At 40.2% G+C, this 14,530-nt stretch overlaps 1 protein-coding gene across 1 annotated transcript in view; it reads right to left on the bottom strand.

Moving 5' to 3' along the window:
- Window positions 1-14,530, bottom strand: part of Srpx2 (sushi repeat containing protein X-linked 2) — a 28,897-nt gene that overhangs the window by 12,738 nt on the left and 1,629 nt on the right. Inside the window, exons 2-4 of the mRNA XM_047535663.1 lie at window positions 13,973-14,175; window positions 9,534-9,614; window positions 1,013-1,204 (exon numbers count right to left, since the gene is read on the bottom strand). Coding sequence (XP_047391619.1) covers window positions 1,013-1,204; window positions 9,534-9,614; window positions 13,973-14,054 — 355 coding nt within the window. The 5' untranslated portion in view covers window positions 14,055-14,175. The remainder of the gene's footprint in view (window positions 1-1,012; window positions 1,205-9,533; window positions 9,615-13,972; window positions 14,176-14,530) is intronic.

Genomic DNA, 14,530 nt, shown 5'->3' with positions numbered 1-14,530 from the left:
GTCCTTTCCTCTCTTACAAGGAAGCTCAAAGCTAGATTTAGTATTCAATGTAATAATCAACTCACTCTAGGAACCTGGAAATATGTATGTCTCCATTCTTTTAACTGGTGTTATGCTCGTTTATAATTTATGGCCTTGTTTATTTCAACTTGTCAGGCCAATTCAAATTTATTTTGGAAATAATGGGGTTTAAATTCTTAAACAACTTAATTATAGTCACCAGGAGGATTGTAGTGACTTCTTTCTGGCTATCAGGTTTCTCCACAGCACCTTCTCTGACCAACCTCATTTTTCTGAATGCTTCTGTGTCCAGCATTCATGTGCACACATTTGGATTTCTATCCCAGTAGGCTATAAGTGGCCTGAGGGTACGTGAGGAATTGAGTAAGCTCCTGCAGGGTCCAATACAGGACTCCACACATGAGGATGTCCTACAAATAGTATTCGATGATGGACATGTGAACAGTCAAAGCTCATCTGCTAAAAGGAGATAGGCTATGGAGCTTGAATAATAGCTGCGGGTTTGGAAGCTAAAGGGAGACACGATTTGGAATGTATGTCTATTAGCATCCTCCTATCCTACCTTAGGGATTCTCCTTTCTGCCTTTCAGAAGAAAATGAAGAATAGTAGATGTTTCATAGCTTTACTGGCAAGGCCTTCTAAGGCTATAGGCCAGAAAGAATCTGAGACTATATGTCCTTTGGAGCTCCAAAAGAAGGTCCAGGTCCATATCAGGCCTCAGGGCCAAGTCTCAGCCTCCTACATGCTTTTCTGAGTTTCCTAAGTTAGAAAGGCTGTCTGCTACGTAAATGCCCATATTGCTCAGACAGTAACCTCAGGGATAGAAAATAAAGTAGAATGTTAGGATAAGGAAAGACCTCAGTGAGGGCCTCTGGAAAATTCCCAATTTGCACTTGAAAGAAAGGCATAATAACACCTCCAGGGAGATACCCAAAGTGACTGGCTGGCTTCTCTTATGACCATGTCAGCATATGCACACACGCAACTTACGCCTGCAGTAGGCAGTTCCAGACCAACGGCGGCTTGGCAGGCATTGCACTGACCTCCGTCCAATCAGTCGAAAGCCCCGGTCACAGGAGAGCTCGCAACGCGTACCTAGGCTACTGTGATAATTTCCTCCCCTTGGTGAGTAGCACGTGGCTTCTCCATCCTGGATATTTAATGTGTAACACCATCGGGGGACTGTAGCAACAGAAGAAAAGTAAGCTACAAGCATAGTAATTAAGACAATCTGGCATTGGCAAAGGGCAGTCACATATATCAAAGGGACAGAACAGTGATCCCAGAAATAGATCCACACTAGTGTGCCAAATTTTTTTTTTTTTTTTGCAGTGCTGAGGATCGAACCCAGGGCCTTGTGCTTGCAAGGCAAGCACTCTACCGACTGAGCTATCTCCCCAGCCCCCCAAAATGTTTTTTTGACAAAAAGGTGCAAAAACAATACAATGGAGGAAAGAACATTTCAGACAAATGGAGCTGGAGCAATTGAAACTTCATAGGAAGAGAGAAAGGAGAGAGAAAGAAAAGAGGAAAAGAGGGAAAGAAAAGAAAAGGGAAAAAGAAAAAACAATCTAATGCAAGAAATTATACAAAAATTAACTCAAAATGAATGATGCACTTAAAGAGAAAAAATATAAAACTTATAGAAAAAAAACATAGAAAATCTCTGGGAACTAGCTGTAGACATAAAGGTCTAAAATATGACACCAAAAACACAATTCATAAAATGTCAACAACGTGGACATTGTCAAAATATTTTGCTCTATGAAAGGCACTATTAAGAGATCAAAGACAAGGCACAAACTGGGAGAAAATAGTTGCAAACCACATATCCAACAAAGGAATACATGTAAAATATATAAAGAACTATCAAATCTCAACAGTAAAGTAAACAATCCAGCTATAACATGGACAGAGGATATGAACAGACATGTTACCAAAGTACCGATGGTACATAAGCACATGAAAAGATGTTGAGCATCATTAGACATTAAAAATGCAAATTAAAACCACAATGAGATATCATTAGTAGAAACATTAGAATGTCTACATTTTAAAAAATGGCAGTACCAAATGCCAGTGAAGGAGAGAAATTGGGACTCTCATATATGGCTGTGAAATGCAAAAACATAGTTATTTGGAAAATAGTTTAGTAGTTTGTTATAAAGTTAACACCATATCTTATTGCAAAGAAAAGTATCTTTACCAGATGATCCTGCAATCCACTTTAAGGTATTTTCCCTAGTGAAATGAAAACCTGGGTCCACACAAAAATCCTGTACACAAAGGTATTTTTTATATGCTATTTTTTTAAGTTAAAATGAATCTCACTGTCATGTACATCCACAAGACTGGGATCCTAATTAGAATAAGATATACTCCAAGCTTGTATAAATATATCAAAGTGGATTCTACTGTCATATATAACTAAAAAGAACAAATAAAAATCTATTTTAATATACACAAATGTTTAAAGTTACTCTATTCATAATTGCCAAAAGCTGGCAATAAATGTATTTCTATGGGTGAGTGGTAAACTAACTTTGGTTTATCCATGTAAAAGAATGAATTGCTGATACATGTGACAACTATTAATCTCAAAAGCATTTTAGGAAGTGAAAGAAGCCAGACTCCAAAGACTGCATTCTGTAGGATTCCATTATATGACAAAGCTATAGGGGCATAATTTAGGCAAAAATATAGGGAGAGGGTGCAGATCAGTGGTTGTTGAAGATAAGGCATTGAGATCAGGGATAATCTCAAAGGAGTAGCACTGGGCAAGTTTTGGAGGCAATGTAAGCGTTTTGTACTATAGTGGTCGTTATCCCACCTTATGCATTTGTTAAAACACACAGAACTATATACCCAAAAGAATGAATCTTACTATATGTAAATATAAAACAAAAAATTTTAAAAACACAAAAATATACACTAGAGTCAGAAAATGAATGTGACAGCAAAGGAGGTTGCTTAGGAATGAAAGTTCAATCTCAGTTCAGTACTGAGCAAAAGAGGTTACAGGGTATCATAAAGATGCCTCCATACAGTACAAAATAAATGACTCTTCAGTGGATTTGGATTTTAAAGGGACACATGTAAACAAATGGAGGGCCATCTGTGCAAGGAGGTTTATACAGCATGGACCATATCTGTTTGCCTAAGGTTGGGAAGACTAAAGCCCCATGTGAGCTGATTTGATTCCCAAAAAGTAACCCTGAGACTTTAAACAAAAGCACATCAGGAGCTATAGGATAAAAGAAAGGGTTGAGTCTCTGCTTGAGTGCAGCTGGAAAATGAAGACGAATGACAGAAAGAAAACTATTCTTCAACTAACACCACGTTTGGGGCTTCCAGCATTAGTTTCAAGCCTGTGGCAGTGACAGGACTGCCATCTGGAAATTACAGAAAGTCTCTTAAGCACTATAGTTGTAGAGCTGTTGATTATAAGGTCACAACACATATTACAACAACCTTAAATGGGAGGCTGGGACCTCAACAATCACTTCCATTCTATTTTTTCCCCTTATTCTGTCAAGGAAAATACACATCAGATTGAAACTGATAGAAGAAGAAAGAATGGTAAAGGGAAATAGAAAGCTCAAGATAAATACTGAGACAGTATTAGAGGGGCCCAACTATTGTAAATAAGTTCAAATGTGCTGGCCCAGAGGAATCCTGGCATAAAGACAAAATGTTGGAAGGTTGGCGAAGGGCAAAGCAACAATCCACATTTTCAAATAAAGAAGAAGATAGCCTCTGAGAACCATAGCCTGGTGACACTGACAGCATAGTGTTCTAGAATATTTAAATGTATGACTTATGATCTGTTAGAGAAGTGATGATCTCCAGGAGCCCTCGAGAACAAGTAATTCCAGACTGACCTCATTTCCTTTTCGGGTAAGGCCACCAGACTGGTACAACAGGAGAAATGAAGTGAGGCATGTGTCATTACTTTTCATGCCAGTGATGTGGATGAGATGAGGAAATATGGGAGAGGTGACAAAACAGTTAAAGAGATTCATAACTGGCTGAACAACTATACCCAAGGAATGCCAGTGTGAAAATGAAACTAAGAACATGGTTAAATACTGCATGGTGGCTGGATGTGGTGACTCTCGCTCATAATCTCAGCTACTTGGGAGGCTGAGGCAGAAGGATGACAAGTTCAAGGCCAGCCTCATCAACTTAGCGAGGCTCTAAGCAACTTAGTGAGACACTGTCTCAAAATAAAAAAAAATAAAAATGGCTGTGAGGAATGTGGCTCAGTGGTTAAGTGACCTGGGGTTCAATCCCTAAAACAAAACAAAAAATTAAAGACTGTATGCTGAAAATGTCTGCTTGGAAATGTGTGTTAGTCTATATTGAGTATCTACTGTGATTAGGTACTACACTACATACTTTTCCTTCATATAAATCACTTCATCTAGTTCTCCCAACAGCCCTCTGAGGTTAAGTAGGTATTTATCCTTATTTTGCAGATGAGGAAGCAATTTGCCCAGGGTCCCTCAGCAAATAAGGAATAGGGCTGGGATTTGGACCCGAGCTTTTTCTGCTCCAAATTCCATGTTTTTTCAAAGCACAAAATCTGCTATTGCAGCAGCTATTTTGAAGACTTTATTGACCGTTTTGAAGAGGTCGATCCACATGGGTCAAACCCCCAGAAGTATAAAATGTTACACAGTAAAATGCCCCCCATCCTACTCATTCTCACTAAGACCCCACTGTTAATAGTTTATGCATATAATGCAAATGTTGGTATAGCATCTTGTTTTCCCATCCTTTATAACACATGGAACAGTATATTATGTCCACTGTTTCCACCATTGATTTTTTTGTGTGTGTGTTCCTGAGGCTTGAACCCAGGGCTTCATATGTACTAGGAAAAAGCTCCACCACTGAGCTATACCTCCAGCTACTACCATTGCTTTTTTAAAAAATAGGATGAATGTTGCATCTTAGAGATGTTTCCATATCACTACATAGTAACCATGTGATTTATTTAAATGAAATAACATTTATAAAATACTTAGTACAGTGACACATAATAAGAGTTTGTCCAGGGACAAAGAAATGGAAGGGCTCTTTTTGAAAAAAAAAAAAAGTCCTGTAATGAAAAGAGCACTGGCAACGGGTTTGGAAGGTCCTTCTCTGTAATTATCTTCAGATAACCCAGGCAGAGTGACTAGTTTTCCCAGGGCTGAGGGAAGCTGTGAGGAACACAGCAATACCGTAGACTGAGGGTACACCTGAGAGAAGAATTTCTGACTCCAAATTAGGATTCATGAAAAGGAAAAACAGGCAATGCAAGATTAGTGAAAATGGTACCAAACTACATGGGCAGTTTGCTCTACAATAATCATATGCTTTTTATTGTTTAGCAGTTATCTTTTTTTCTTTTTAGGTAATGAGTTATATTTTTAATGAAAGAGATGGAATCAGTATGGCTTTGGAGTCAGACAGACCTGAGTTTAAATTCCTGTTCTGTCTCTGCTAAGCTCTGTGACTCTAAATTTAACTTCCCTGAGCTTAGTTTCCTGATCTGTAAAACGAGGGATAATAAACCAGTTCTATAGAAGTGTGGTTATAATCAATTAAAACCGCACATGTAAAATATCTAGCCGTATGATTGATAGTTCCTAAATCAGTGTCTGGGTTTGAGCCACTGTCTCATCAGTCCTCAAGCAACAACATACTGTGACTTCCAGTGTCTTGGCATGTGCCTGTGACACATATGGTTGTCATCTGGAGATACCATCTTCAAATTACAGAAAGTCCTCAATCACTACAGTTGCAGAGTTGTTGTGTATGAAGTCACAAGTGTCTTACAAGGAAGGCTAGGACCTCAGGTTGTACTTTTCCTGGTCACTCCTTCCCACTCATCATTAATAACCTCATTCAATTCATTTTATGTCCTGAGAGTAAGTTGTAAAGACACTAGACCCCAAGGCCAAAGGCTGCTATGTGACTTATATTTTTCTTTCCGTTTTTCTTTTTTTGGTATTGGGGATTGATTCCAGAGGCACTTTACCACTGAACCACATCACAGCCCTTTTTATTTTTTATTTTGAGACAGGGTCTTGTTAAGTTGCTTAGGGCCTCACTAAGTTGCGGGATCTTGCAATCCTCCTGCCTCAGCCTCCTGAGTCACTGGGATTACAGAAATGCAACACCACACCAAACTGACTTATATTTTTCTAAAGGCCTTTTTGCTAATTTAAAAATGACCAATGAGGCAGTTAATATTAATCATAGGGTTGCTAGATTCCTTGAAAATACTTTCTATGTTTGTTGCTTTTTTACTATCTACTTTTCCCATTTAGAGTCTGCAATCTGGCTTCTGTTCCTAGGATGTCAGTGGTCAGAATCTACTTGTTACAAGGCTCTGTGGGAGTGATATTCATGGTTCCTTCTGTTAAATGGACACTTTGTTGAGAGTAATAAAAAGTAGATTAAAGAGTCAGTATATGATGAAGGCCAAATGAGTAGTTTAGGCAATAAATGCTGATTTCAGAAGAGGTATATAGTAGTACCTTTCAATATTTGGTGAAAGGGAGAGAGTGAGGAAAAGCTCACTCTGAATGAAGCACAAATTTCAAGCGGGGAGAAGGGTGAAAAGATGTCAGGCTGGGAAGATAGATGGTGACCAGATTCTGATTAAAAATGATCATAGTGGAGCTGGGTATAGTGGCACATGTCTGTAATCCCAACAGCTTGGGAGGCTAAGGCGTAGGAGGATCATAAGTTTGAAGTAAGCCTCACCAACTTAGTGAGGCACTGGGCATCTTAGCAAGACCCTGTCTCAAAATGAAAAATAAAGAAGGACTGAGGATGTGGTTCAGTGGTTAAATGTCTCTGGGTTCAATCCCTGGTACCAGAAAAAAGAAAAAGAAAAATGGTTATAGTGGGACACTAGGTTTTGGGGATAGAGAAACATGAGTCAGAGAATGCAGCTGGGGCAACTACCATTATTCAGGTGTAAGGTAATAAAAGTTTTATTCCCATGGATTAATAATGAAGTGGTAGGTCTTGATGAATGAGGAAAAGGAGTTATTAAAGGTAATGACAATGATTAGAAGTGACATCAAGTTATTCTAGCTAAGAGAATGATGGTACCATTGTCAGAAGTAGAAATGTCAACTGGTAGAACTTTTTCAGGCAAGATGAAAGAATTTTGTTTTAGACATCTCCAAATGGAAGTGTCTAGCAGCAATTGGAGAGTTAGTCCAGGAGCTTGAGACCAGTCAAGGTTACCCAAGATCCCAGTTTCATTCTCCCTATTCTTACCACCAGAAAGTCCATCTTCTTTCTTGCTTCAGCTATGAATAGAATAGTAAAATGTCATGGATCCCAAGGAAGAGGAGTTTAGAAAAAAGAGGCCTGCTCATTGCTGCTGGAGAGACTGAGGAGACTAAAGCTCAAGGTCATGTGATTTGGTCATGGGAGAGCAACACTGTCTTCAAGAGATGCTGCAGTTTGGAGATTAGTGGGTGGGTAGAAAACAGACTACAGGACGTTTAGGAATTAGTGGGCACTGAGACAGAGGCAGTGGGTATGGACCATTGATAATAAGAAGAAAGTAGCTAAAAAGTAGCATAGAAAAACCAAAATTTCTGATCATTTTTCTACTGAAATTGTTTTGTCAAAGGTCACCTCCTTTTTGTTAAATAAAATTTCTCCTTTCAATGTGATCTCTTTGCAATACTTGACATAATTGATTTCTTAACCTTTCCATTTTCCTAAAACTCTCTTATGTGCCTTCTGTAATATGATAGACACTACCCTGATCTCTGTTCATATGGCTGACTGCTAACTCTCTCTGCCTTGTTGGCTCCTTTTTTCCTACTCATATCTACAGATATCTTCTAAGGCTTTGACCTTGGCCCTCTGCTTCCTCAGACAGCCCATTCATTTAAGTCAGGGACTCACAAAGCTCCATATTTCTACTTCCAACTGTCCATAGAGTATCTTTACCAAACCAGTTTGTTTTCTTTCTTCCTTGCTTCTGGTTTTTTTTTTTTTTTTTTTTTTTTTTTTTTTTTTTTTTTTGTGTGTGTGTGTGTGTGTGTGTGTGTGTGTGTGATACTGGGGATTGAGTCCAGGAGTGTTTTACCACTGAGATTTGTCCCTAGCCCTTTTTGTTTTGAGACAGGATTTTGCTAAGTTGCTGGGGTTGTCCTCAGTCTTGCCTCAGCTTCCCGAGGTACTGGGATTACAGGTATGCACCCCTGTAGTCAGCTCTAGTTTTCTTTTTTAAACCTTGTCTTTCAGAGGAGACTTACAGTTCTCCCAGGTATTCAGATTGGATGCTTTCAGAATCAGTTTCTTTCTTTCTTGGTACAACTAATCTGTACCAAGTCTTGCTCATTTTCTTTGAAATGTATCTGGGGTACATCTTTTTTTTTTTTTTTTTGTAGTATTGGGGATTGAACCCAGGGCTTTGCACATGCTAGCAAGCACTCTACCACTGTGCTACAACCTGGCCCATTCTAGAGCATATCCTTACTCTCCATTTCTATGCCACTACCCTCAATCATCTCTAGCTAACCTTACTATAAGGTTCCTGGAGAGCTTCCCAGACTCCTCCAAATCCTTACTTTCTGAACAGAATAAGCAGGTTAGTGTTCTGAAATTATTATTTACAATGTCACTCCCCACTGCAAAAACATGTGTTATGGTCCTTATATCCCTTAGCACAACAGCTAAACTTTTCTGCAACGATATGCTAAGCATAGAAACAGAATCAGACATGGAAGGGATATTAGTTATCACCTGGCTTAACCTTCCTTTTAATTCAGGTATTGCTATTCAGCATTCTTCACAGGTATTCCTCTGTCTCTCCTTAGAATGGTCCCTATGTCATAGAGCCCTTCCTAATTTGATCTCACTTTTTATATTCAACTTCATTCTCTACTATTCCTGTAACATTCCCTCTCCTCCAATCAGTCTATTTTTTTCTTAGCTCCCTCCTGTAATGGGTCTGTTCTCACCTTCCTATCTTTGGCCACCTCCCTTGCCAAGTGCCCTTTCCTCCTCCCCTTTCTAGTTTTCAAAATTCCATTCATCATTGAAGATCTAGCCTAAATGTCATCATTCATGAATGATTTCCTGACTTCTTTATCTTAACTCCCATTGCATTTAGTGCTACCCCTAGTCTCATGCTTACTTGCTTGGCATGTGCTAATTTTATCCTCTCTTAATCCCCAATAGAATACAAGCATTTAAGGAGGATAAAACCCTATCTTAGACTTTGCATCACACACTGGGTTACCTTGCATAGGATTAGGCATACAGTACGTACTCAGTTAATATTAAGGATTAATAATAGATGCCTAGAGAGGTGAGGTCACACAGCAAGTCAGTAACCAAGCTCATGTTTAGAAATCAGCCTGGATAATTCCTTGTGCTGCATTTTTGGCACGTATGAGTCAAGCCTGGAGGATGATGCTTCAGGGAAGGGCCTAGGCCTTAGGCCAGAAAAAGAGTGTTCCTGAGACTGAGAAGTGAAGATTACCTCTGTAGTCTAGGGCAGGGACCTGTGGGACCTCTTCTGCATACACTTCATTGTAGCTTTCATCTGGATAGTAGCCTGAGCCTATAAAAAAAAAAAGACAGTATCAAGATGGTGTGTAGATTTCTTCCTAAATTCTTCCCAGCTCCCCCACAACTTTGTACTCCATGGACAGGGAGCCAGGTGACTTGCAAAGTTGCATTAACTTACTGTGGGTGACCCTCAGCATATAAGAGGATCACTGTAGAAGGCAAGCTCATGGTCAGGGAACACAGCAATAGCACTAGAAGACTCCTTTCAAAAGAAAAATAATTAAAATTCTTGACCATCCATCATTCCTATCAATCTGGATTATAAGTGACCTTGATGTGACTTGGGATTCTTGGTGAGACACTTGATGACCAAACTCAGAGTATGGAATCTTGTCCCAGGTAGAAGGAAAAAAAAGAAAAACTAAGTGTTTCCCCTAGTGACAGTCCTGCTCAAAGTCTTCAGAGGAAAACAGTTCAAGCTCCTATTAGCCCACAGGGCAGGAGTATTTTTGTCACCTGACTGCCTACTGTTGCTGGGGGTGGCATGCCAAGGCAGAGATGGATGGCTCAAAAGGCAAGAAGGAATGAAAACAGTCTCATGAGCACTTTGTCCTGGTTTTGAGAAATGAGGAGGCAGAATACTTTTTTTTTCTTCTTTTTCCTTTTTTTGTTTGTTTTGTTTTGCAGTGCTATGGATGGAGTCCAGGACCTCATACTTGCTAGGCAAATGCTCTATCACTGAGTTACATCTCAGCCCAAGGCAGAGTCCTTTGGATAAATTTCCTGTTCCTCTAATCAGCAGGAGCTTTAGTATGGGGCTGCTGAACTAGAGAACATTCTTAATCTACCTCCATTCAGTTAAGTGATTCATTCCCTGGTGGAGGCAGGTCTGCAGCTGTCTAGGAGACTAAACAGTATGTTCCACCAGACGGCAGGAAATCGGTCATGAATACGAACTAATTGGAAAACAACTTGGTCCTTTCCAGAATGAAGTTTCCGGAAAGCCTTCTTCCAGCCCCCCTAAGTTCGAATGCATGCATAAGAATAGGATAGCCAACCAGTGCTCAAGTCTGAAGAGAATTCTCCATTTTTAGGAGGGTGTGCTTCTAGGACAAGACTGGGTTTTGGTGTCTGTATAAACAGACCACAAGCTGGAGGACTCCTCTCTGGGAAGATGCAGAGGGCCCCCTGCTCTAAAGGGTGGAGCAATGAGCTAGATGATGAAGCTCCTTTACTCCCCACAGATCCAGATGGGGGTGTGGGGGGTGTTGGGAAACCAGTCCAACTTGGTGAACGAGGGAATGAATCAAACTGAAAGTTTGCCTTATGAAATCATGTCCTTGTTGGTTTGCCCTCATTCCAAAGGAAAAAGTTCATTTTTTCTCTTTTCTTTTTTTTCTTTCAGTTTTCCCAATTCATGTCTTCTGGCTTCCCTTTATTTCTCCTTAGGCTTCATCTCCCCTGCTTTCTCTTTTCCCACATGGGAGGTTTCTTTGTGAGGCATGGAATTCTTGTCAGCTGTTTCAGTTTAGTACTAGCCTCAAAACCTCACAGCTCCTGTAAACAGACCAGATGTGTGTGGCTCCCTAAAGTATTAGGTCTCCCCACACTTGTTACAGAGCTAGCTTGGGAAGAAATGCTCAGCAGGGAACAAACAGCTGTTTACCAGAAGAGAAAACAGGAGTGTCAGAAGTCTATGGCTGGATAACAATAACAACAAGACAACAATGACTGCCAACATCACTCAGTTTCTACTCTGTGTTAAGCATATGTTATTGTCACTGTGACATCTCAATGGGGTAGATACTAATAACACTATGCAATGTACAGAGGAAGAGGTTGGCTCAGAGTAATTAAGGAAGTTGCTAAAGGTCTCTCAGCTAGTAAGTAGCAGAGTGGGCATTCCAGTCCAGATCTACTTGACCTGCATTTACCAAAGTTAGACACTCCACTAAAAATAATTGTAGAGGAGATCTTCTGACAATGTGTACCATGGATAAAAAAAAAAAAAAAAAACCACAATCTTTCTTGGAATCCAGCTTTTTTACTCTGTGTGTGTGTGTGGAGGGGGAGGAAGGCCACCAAGCGTTTTACATCAATCCAGAATTACAGGGGATGTGGAAAAACTGAGGAGAAGCCTCAATCAGATAATTATAGCCTCCACAACAGTGCAGAGGTAGGTAGACTAGTGCCAAGTTTCCTTTGCACCAGGAATGGGCTCAGGCCACTTTATACTTTAAACCTCTCCATTTTTCCTCTTTGCCTGCCTTTTAGTATTTGTATGCATATATTGGGATGTTGAGGTGGAGTATAAGAATGAAACTAAAGCAGCACACTCTTTACATTATTCCACTGCGTGTCCTTCTCTGGCACTGGGGGAGGGGCTTGGGCAGCATTTCTCAGTTCTTTAGATCAATTGGTGGTTGGTTACAGTGTGGTCTATTACTGCGTTCCTCCAACTTCCACAGCACAGTCAGACCTGCTAAACACAGTCATTTATAAAGGAATGGTTGGAAATGTAACTGACAGTTGAAGACTAAGATCCTCATTAATGCTTAGCTTATGATGATAAATACAGTCTGACTTCTGGACAGCACAGCTATGCCAATACACACTTTTAACCCATTCTTTGATTCATTTATATTCCCAACCTTTCCCACCCTCTGCTAATTATACCTGGACCCTTTTCCTGATTAGCACAGAATTCACACTTGGCTACTTTGCATTGTTCCATTCCCACTTGAGCACAGGCTATAGAATAGACCAAAACAGTCCTGGGTGTATAGGTAGTGCTCAATAAATATTTGTTGGATGAATGAACAAATGATTAGAGGCAAGTTCAGTGGCTGAGCTACCGATGTAGGGGAGAATCATAGGAACCCCAAATGTCTCTCATCATGCAGTCTCCTAAGAAGAATTTGTAGGGCTGTCAGACACCTCACCAGCTTGGGCTCCTCACAAGGAGCAGTGATTGCTTCCTTTGCAAACAAGCCCTTTGAGACCCTCAAATGAATCTAAATTTTAAAAAACAACCATGACCTCAGAACTCCAACAGTTCAGGCTCTCATCCTGGAAAGGCAAAGGCCTTTGCATGCAATGAGGTTTCACACAGTTATTCAGATTTGGGTTTTGTGCCATCTATTTCTGCTCCCTTAGTCCTGTGATCTTTGCCTGGATTTTGGTCTTGCATGCTTGAACTGAAGCAAGGGGGAGGCTGGGGAGGACAGCTGCATATTTACCTCCTGGAGACTTGGGGCACCTTTAACCCCAAACAGTGTGTACTCTGCCAAGGGCTTCATATGAATTTCTTCATCTCAATGTCAGCCCTTGTGTTTCACCCCCTACAAAGCCAGGTTAAGCCAAAAAGGGGAAGAAGTTTGCATATTTGTATGAAAGCTTGATGCAGCTGTTTCAGACAAACAGAGCTACTGCCAAAGGCCTCCACCAGGAGCTAAGGGCATGTGGAAAATTTTAGCTGCAATGACTGTGGTTGTGATGGAAGCAGTTTGTTATTTACTCATCTCTGGATATTTTCCTAACCCCATTGGTTGTGCCTATTTTATTCCCCTACCCCCTACCCCCAGCTCCTGTGAGGACAGACACTGCAGGTCACAGAATATTCTTAGCACTTGGAATATCAGCTGGGCCCCATCAAAAACCTCTATATGTCAGTTCATTATCCTTCCCTCATCCCCCCTACTCCTTTTCTCTCTCCTCACTAAGTTCATTCTTGTAGCTCTCTATGGCTCCAGGGACATAGGATGAAACATTGAAGAATCCAGAAATCTCCATCCCTTCTTGAAGTAAGGAATAAAACAAGAGAAACTGGGGAATTCCTGATTAAGAGAATGTGATCTGTATTTCTATTAACAGCTTTACCAGAAAGGTGCTATCATGATCTTATATAAGGTCTGGGAGGGAGGGGAAAGGGAGAGAAAAAGTCTGATGGATTGCCTGTCTCCCTTATTTTTTTCCCAAATGAGATAAGTGGTCTAAGTTCCACTTAAACCATTTAGATCCAATAGACCACTTAGATCCATTTTTGTGATCTTGACAAGAGTATTGAGTCAAAATATGAATAAAGATTTAACTGATAAAGAAGTGATTTAGAGCACAGTTTTTAGGAAGTTAAGTACAAAAGCAGGAGAGACAATAGCTTCAAAGGCCATCTTGTCCAACCTTCTCAGTTTTGTGTTCTCACAAACTATTTTCAAATAGCTCTTATTAGGGGGCCTCAAAGGCTAACCTTGGTAGCCAGTTAGAATGTTTGGTCATCTTGATTTCCTGTTAGTAGTTTTTCTCCATATCTAAAACAAAGATCTTTCATGATAGTCCAACTCTTCCCTTCTTCAGGTCTTGGTCTAGGCATTGCCCTCCCTGGAAATAATGGCCAACAGCTCTAAAACTTACCTGCATACCATGTCGGTGTCACAGCCGGAGTTAGGAAGAGCAGCAGAGAAAGAGCTCCTCTTTGAATTAGTTGACCAACCATCCTTGAAAGGGAGGGTTATGGAAGTAAAAATGGGGATATGTGGTCAAAAGTACCCAGAAAATGCTTTCAGAAGCCAGCCACTTATAAGCTTCCAAAAGTGAGAAGGACAGATATATGGGATCTGTGAGGAAGAAAAAAGATTTTAAAATTAATAAATGCCTGTTACATTGTCCCCCTCAAAAATATTTTCCACTTTATAGAATAACAAGACTGTTATTTATGGTCTCTTTTCCTGGGACATTAAATGAACACTCTTCAACTGATCCTGACGGGATCAGATGTAGATGTTCCTTGGACCAAGTTATGGGGATGGATACTGAAGTAAAAGACCAGGAAAAGGCTAACAAAAAAAGTCACTCGGAACCAGAAGGGAATCTTGTGATCTAAAGGCTGTCAGTTTATGGTTTCATTTATTCAGCTCTTATTTTCTAACCATTGATCTGAGAAAGCATTAGCATATATGATCTAAGAACTTG

The sequence above is a fragment of the Sciurus carolinensis genome, chromosome X (assembly GCF_902686445.1).
Source record: "Sciurus carolinensis chromosome X, mSciCar1.2, whole genome shotgun sequence".
Classification (NCBI taxonomy): Eukaryota; Metazoa; Chordata; class Mammalia; order Rodentia; family Sciuridae; genus Sciurus; species Sciurus carolinensis.
Note: the sequence above shows the minus strand (reverse complement) of the source record. Positions and strands in the feature narration are given on the sequence as shown.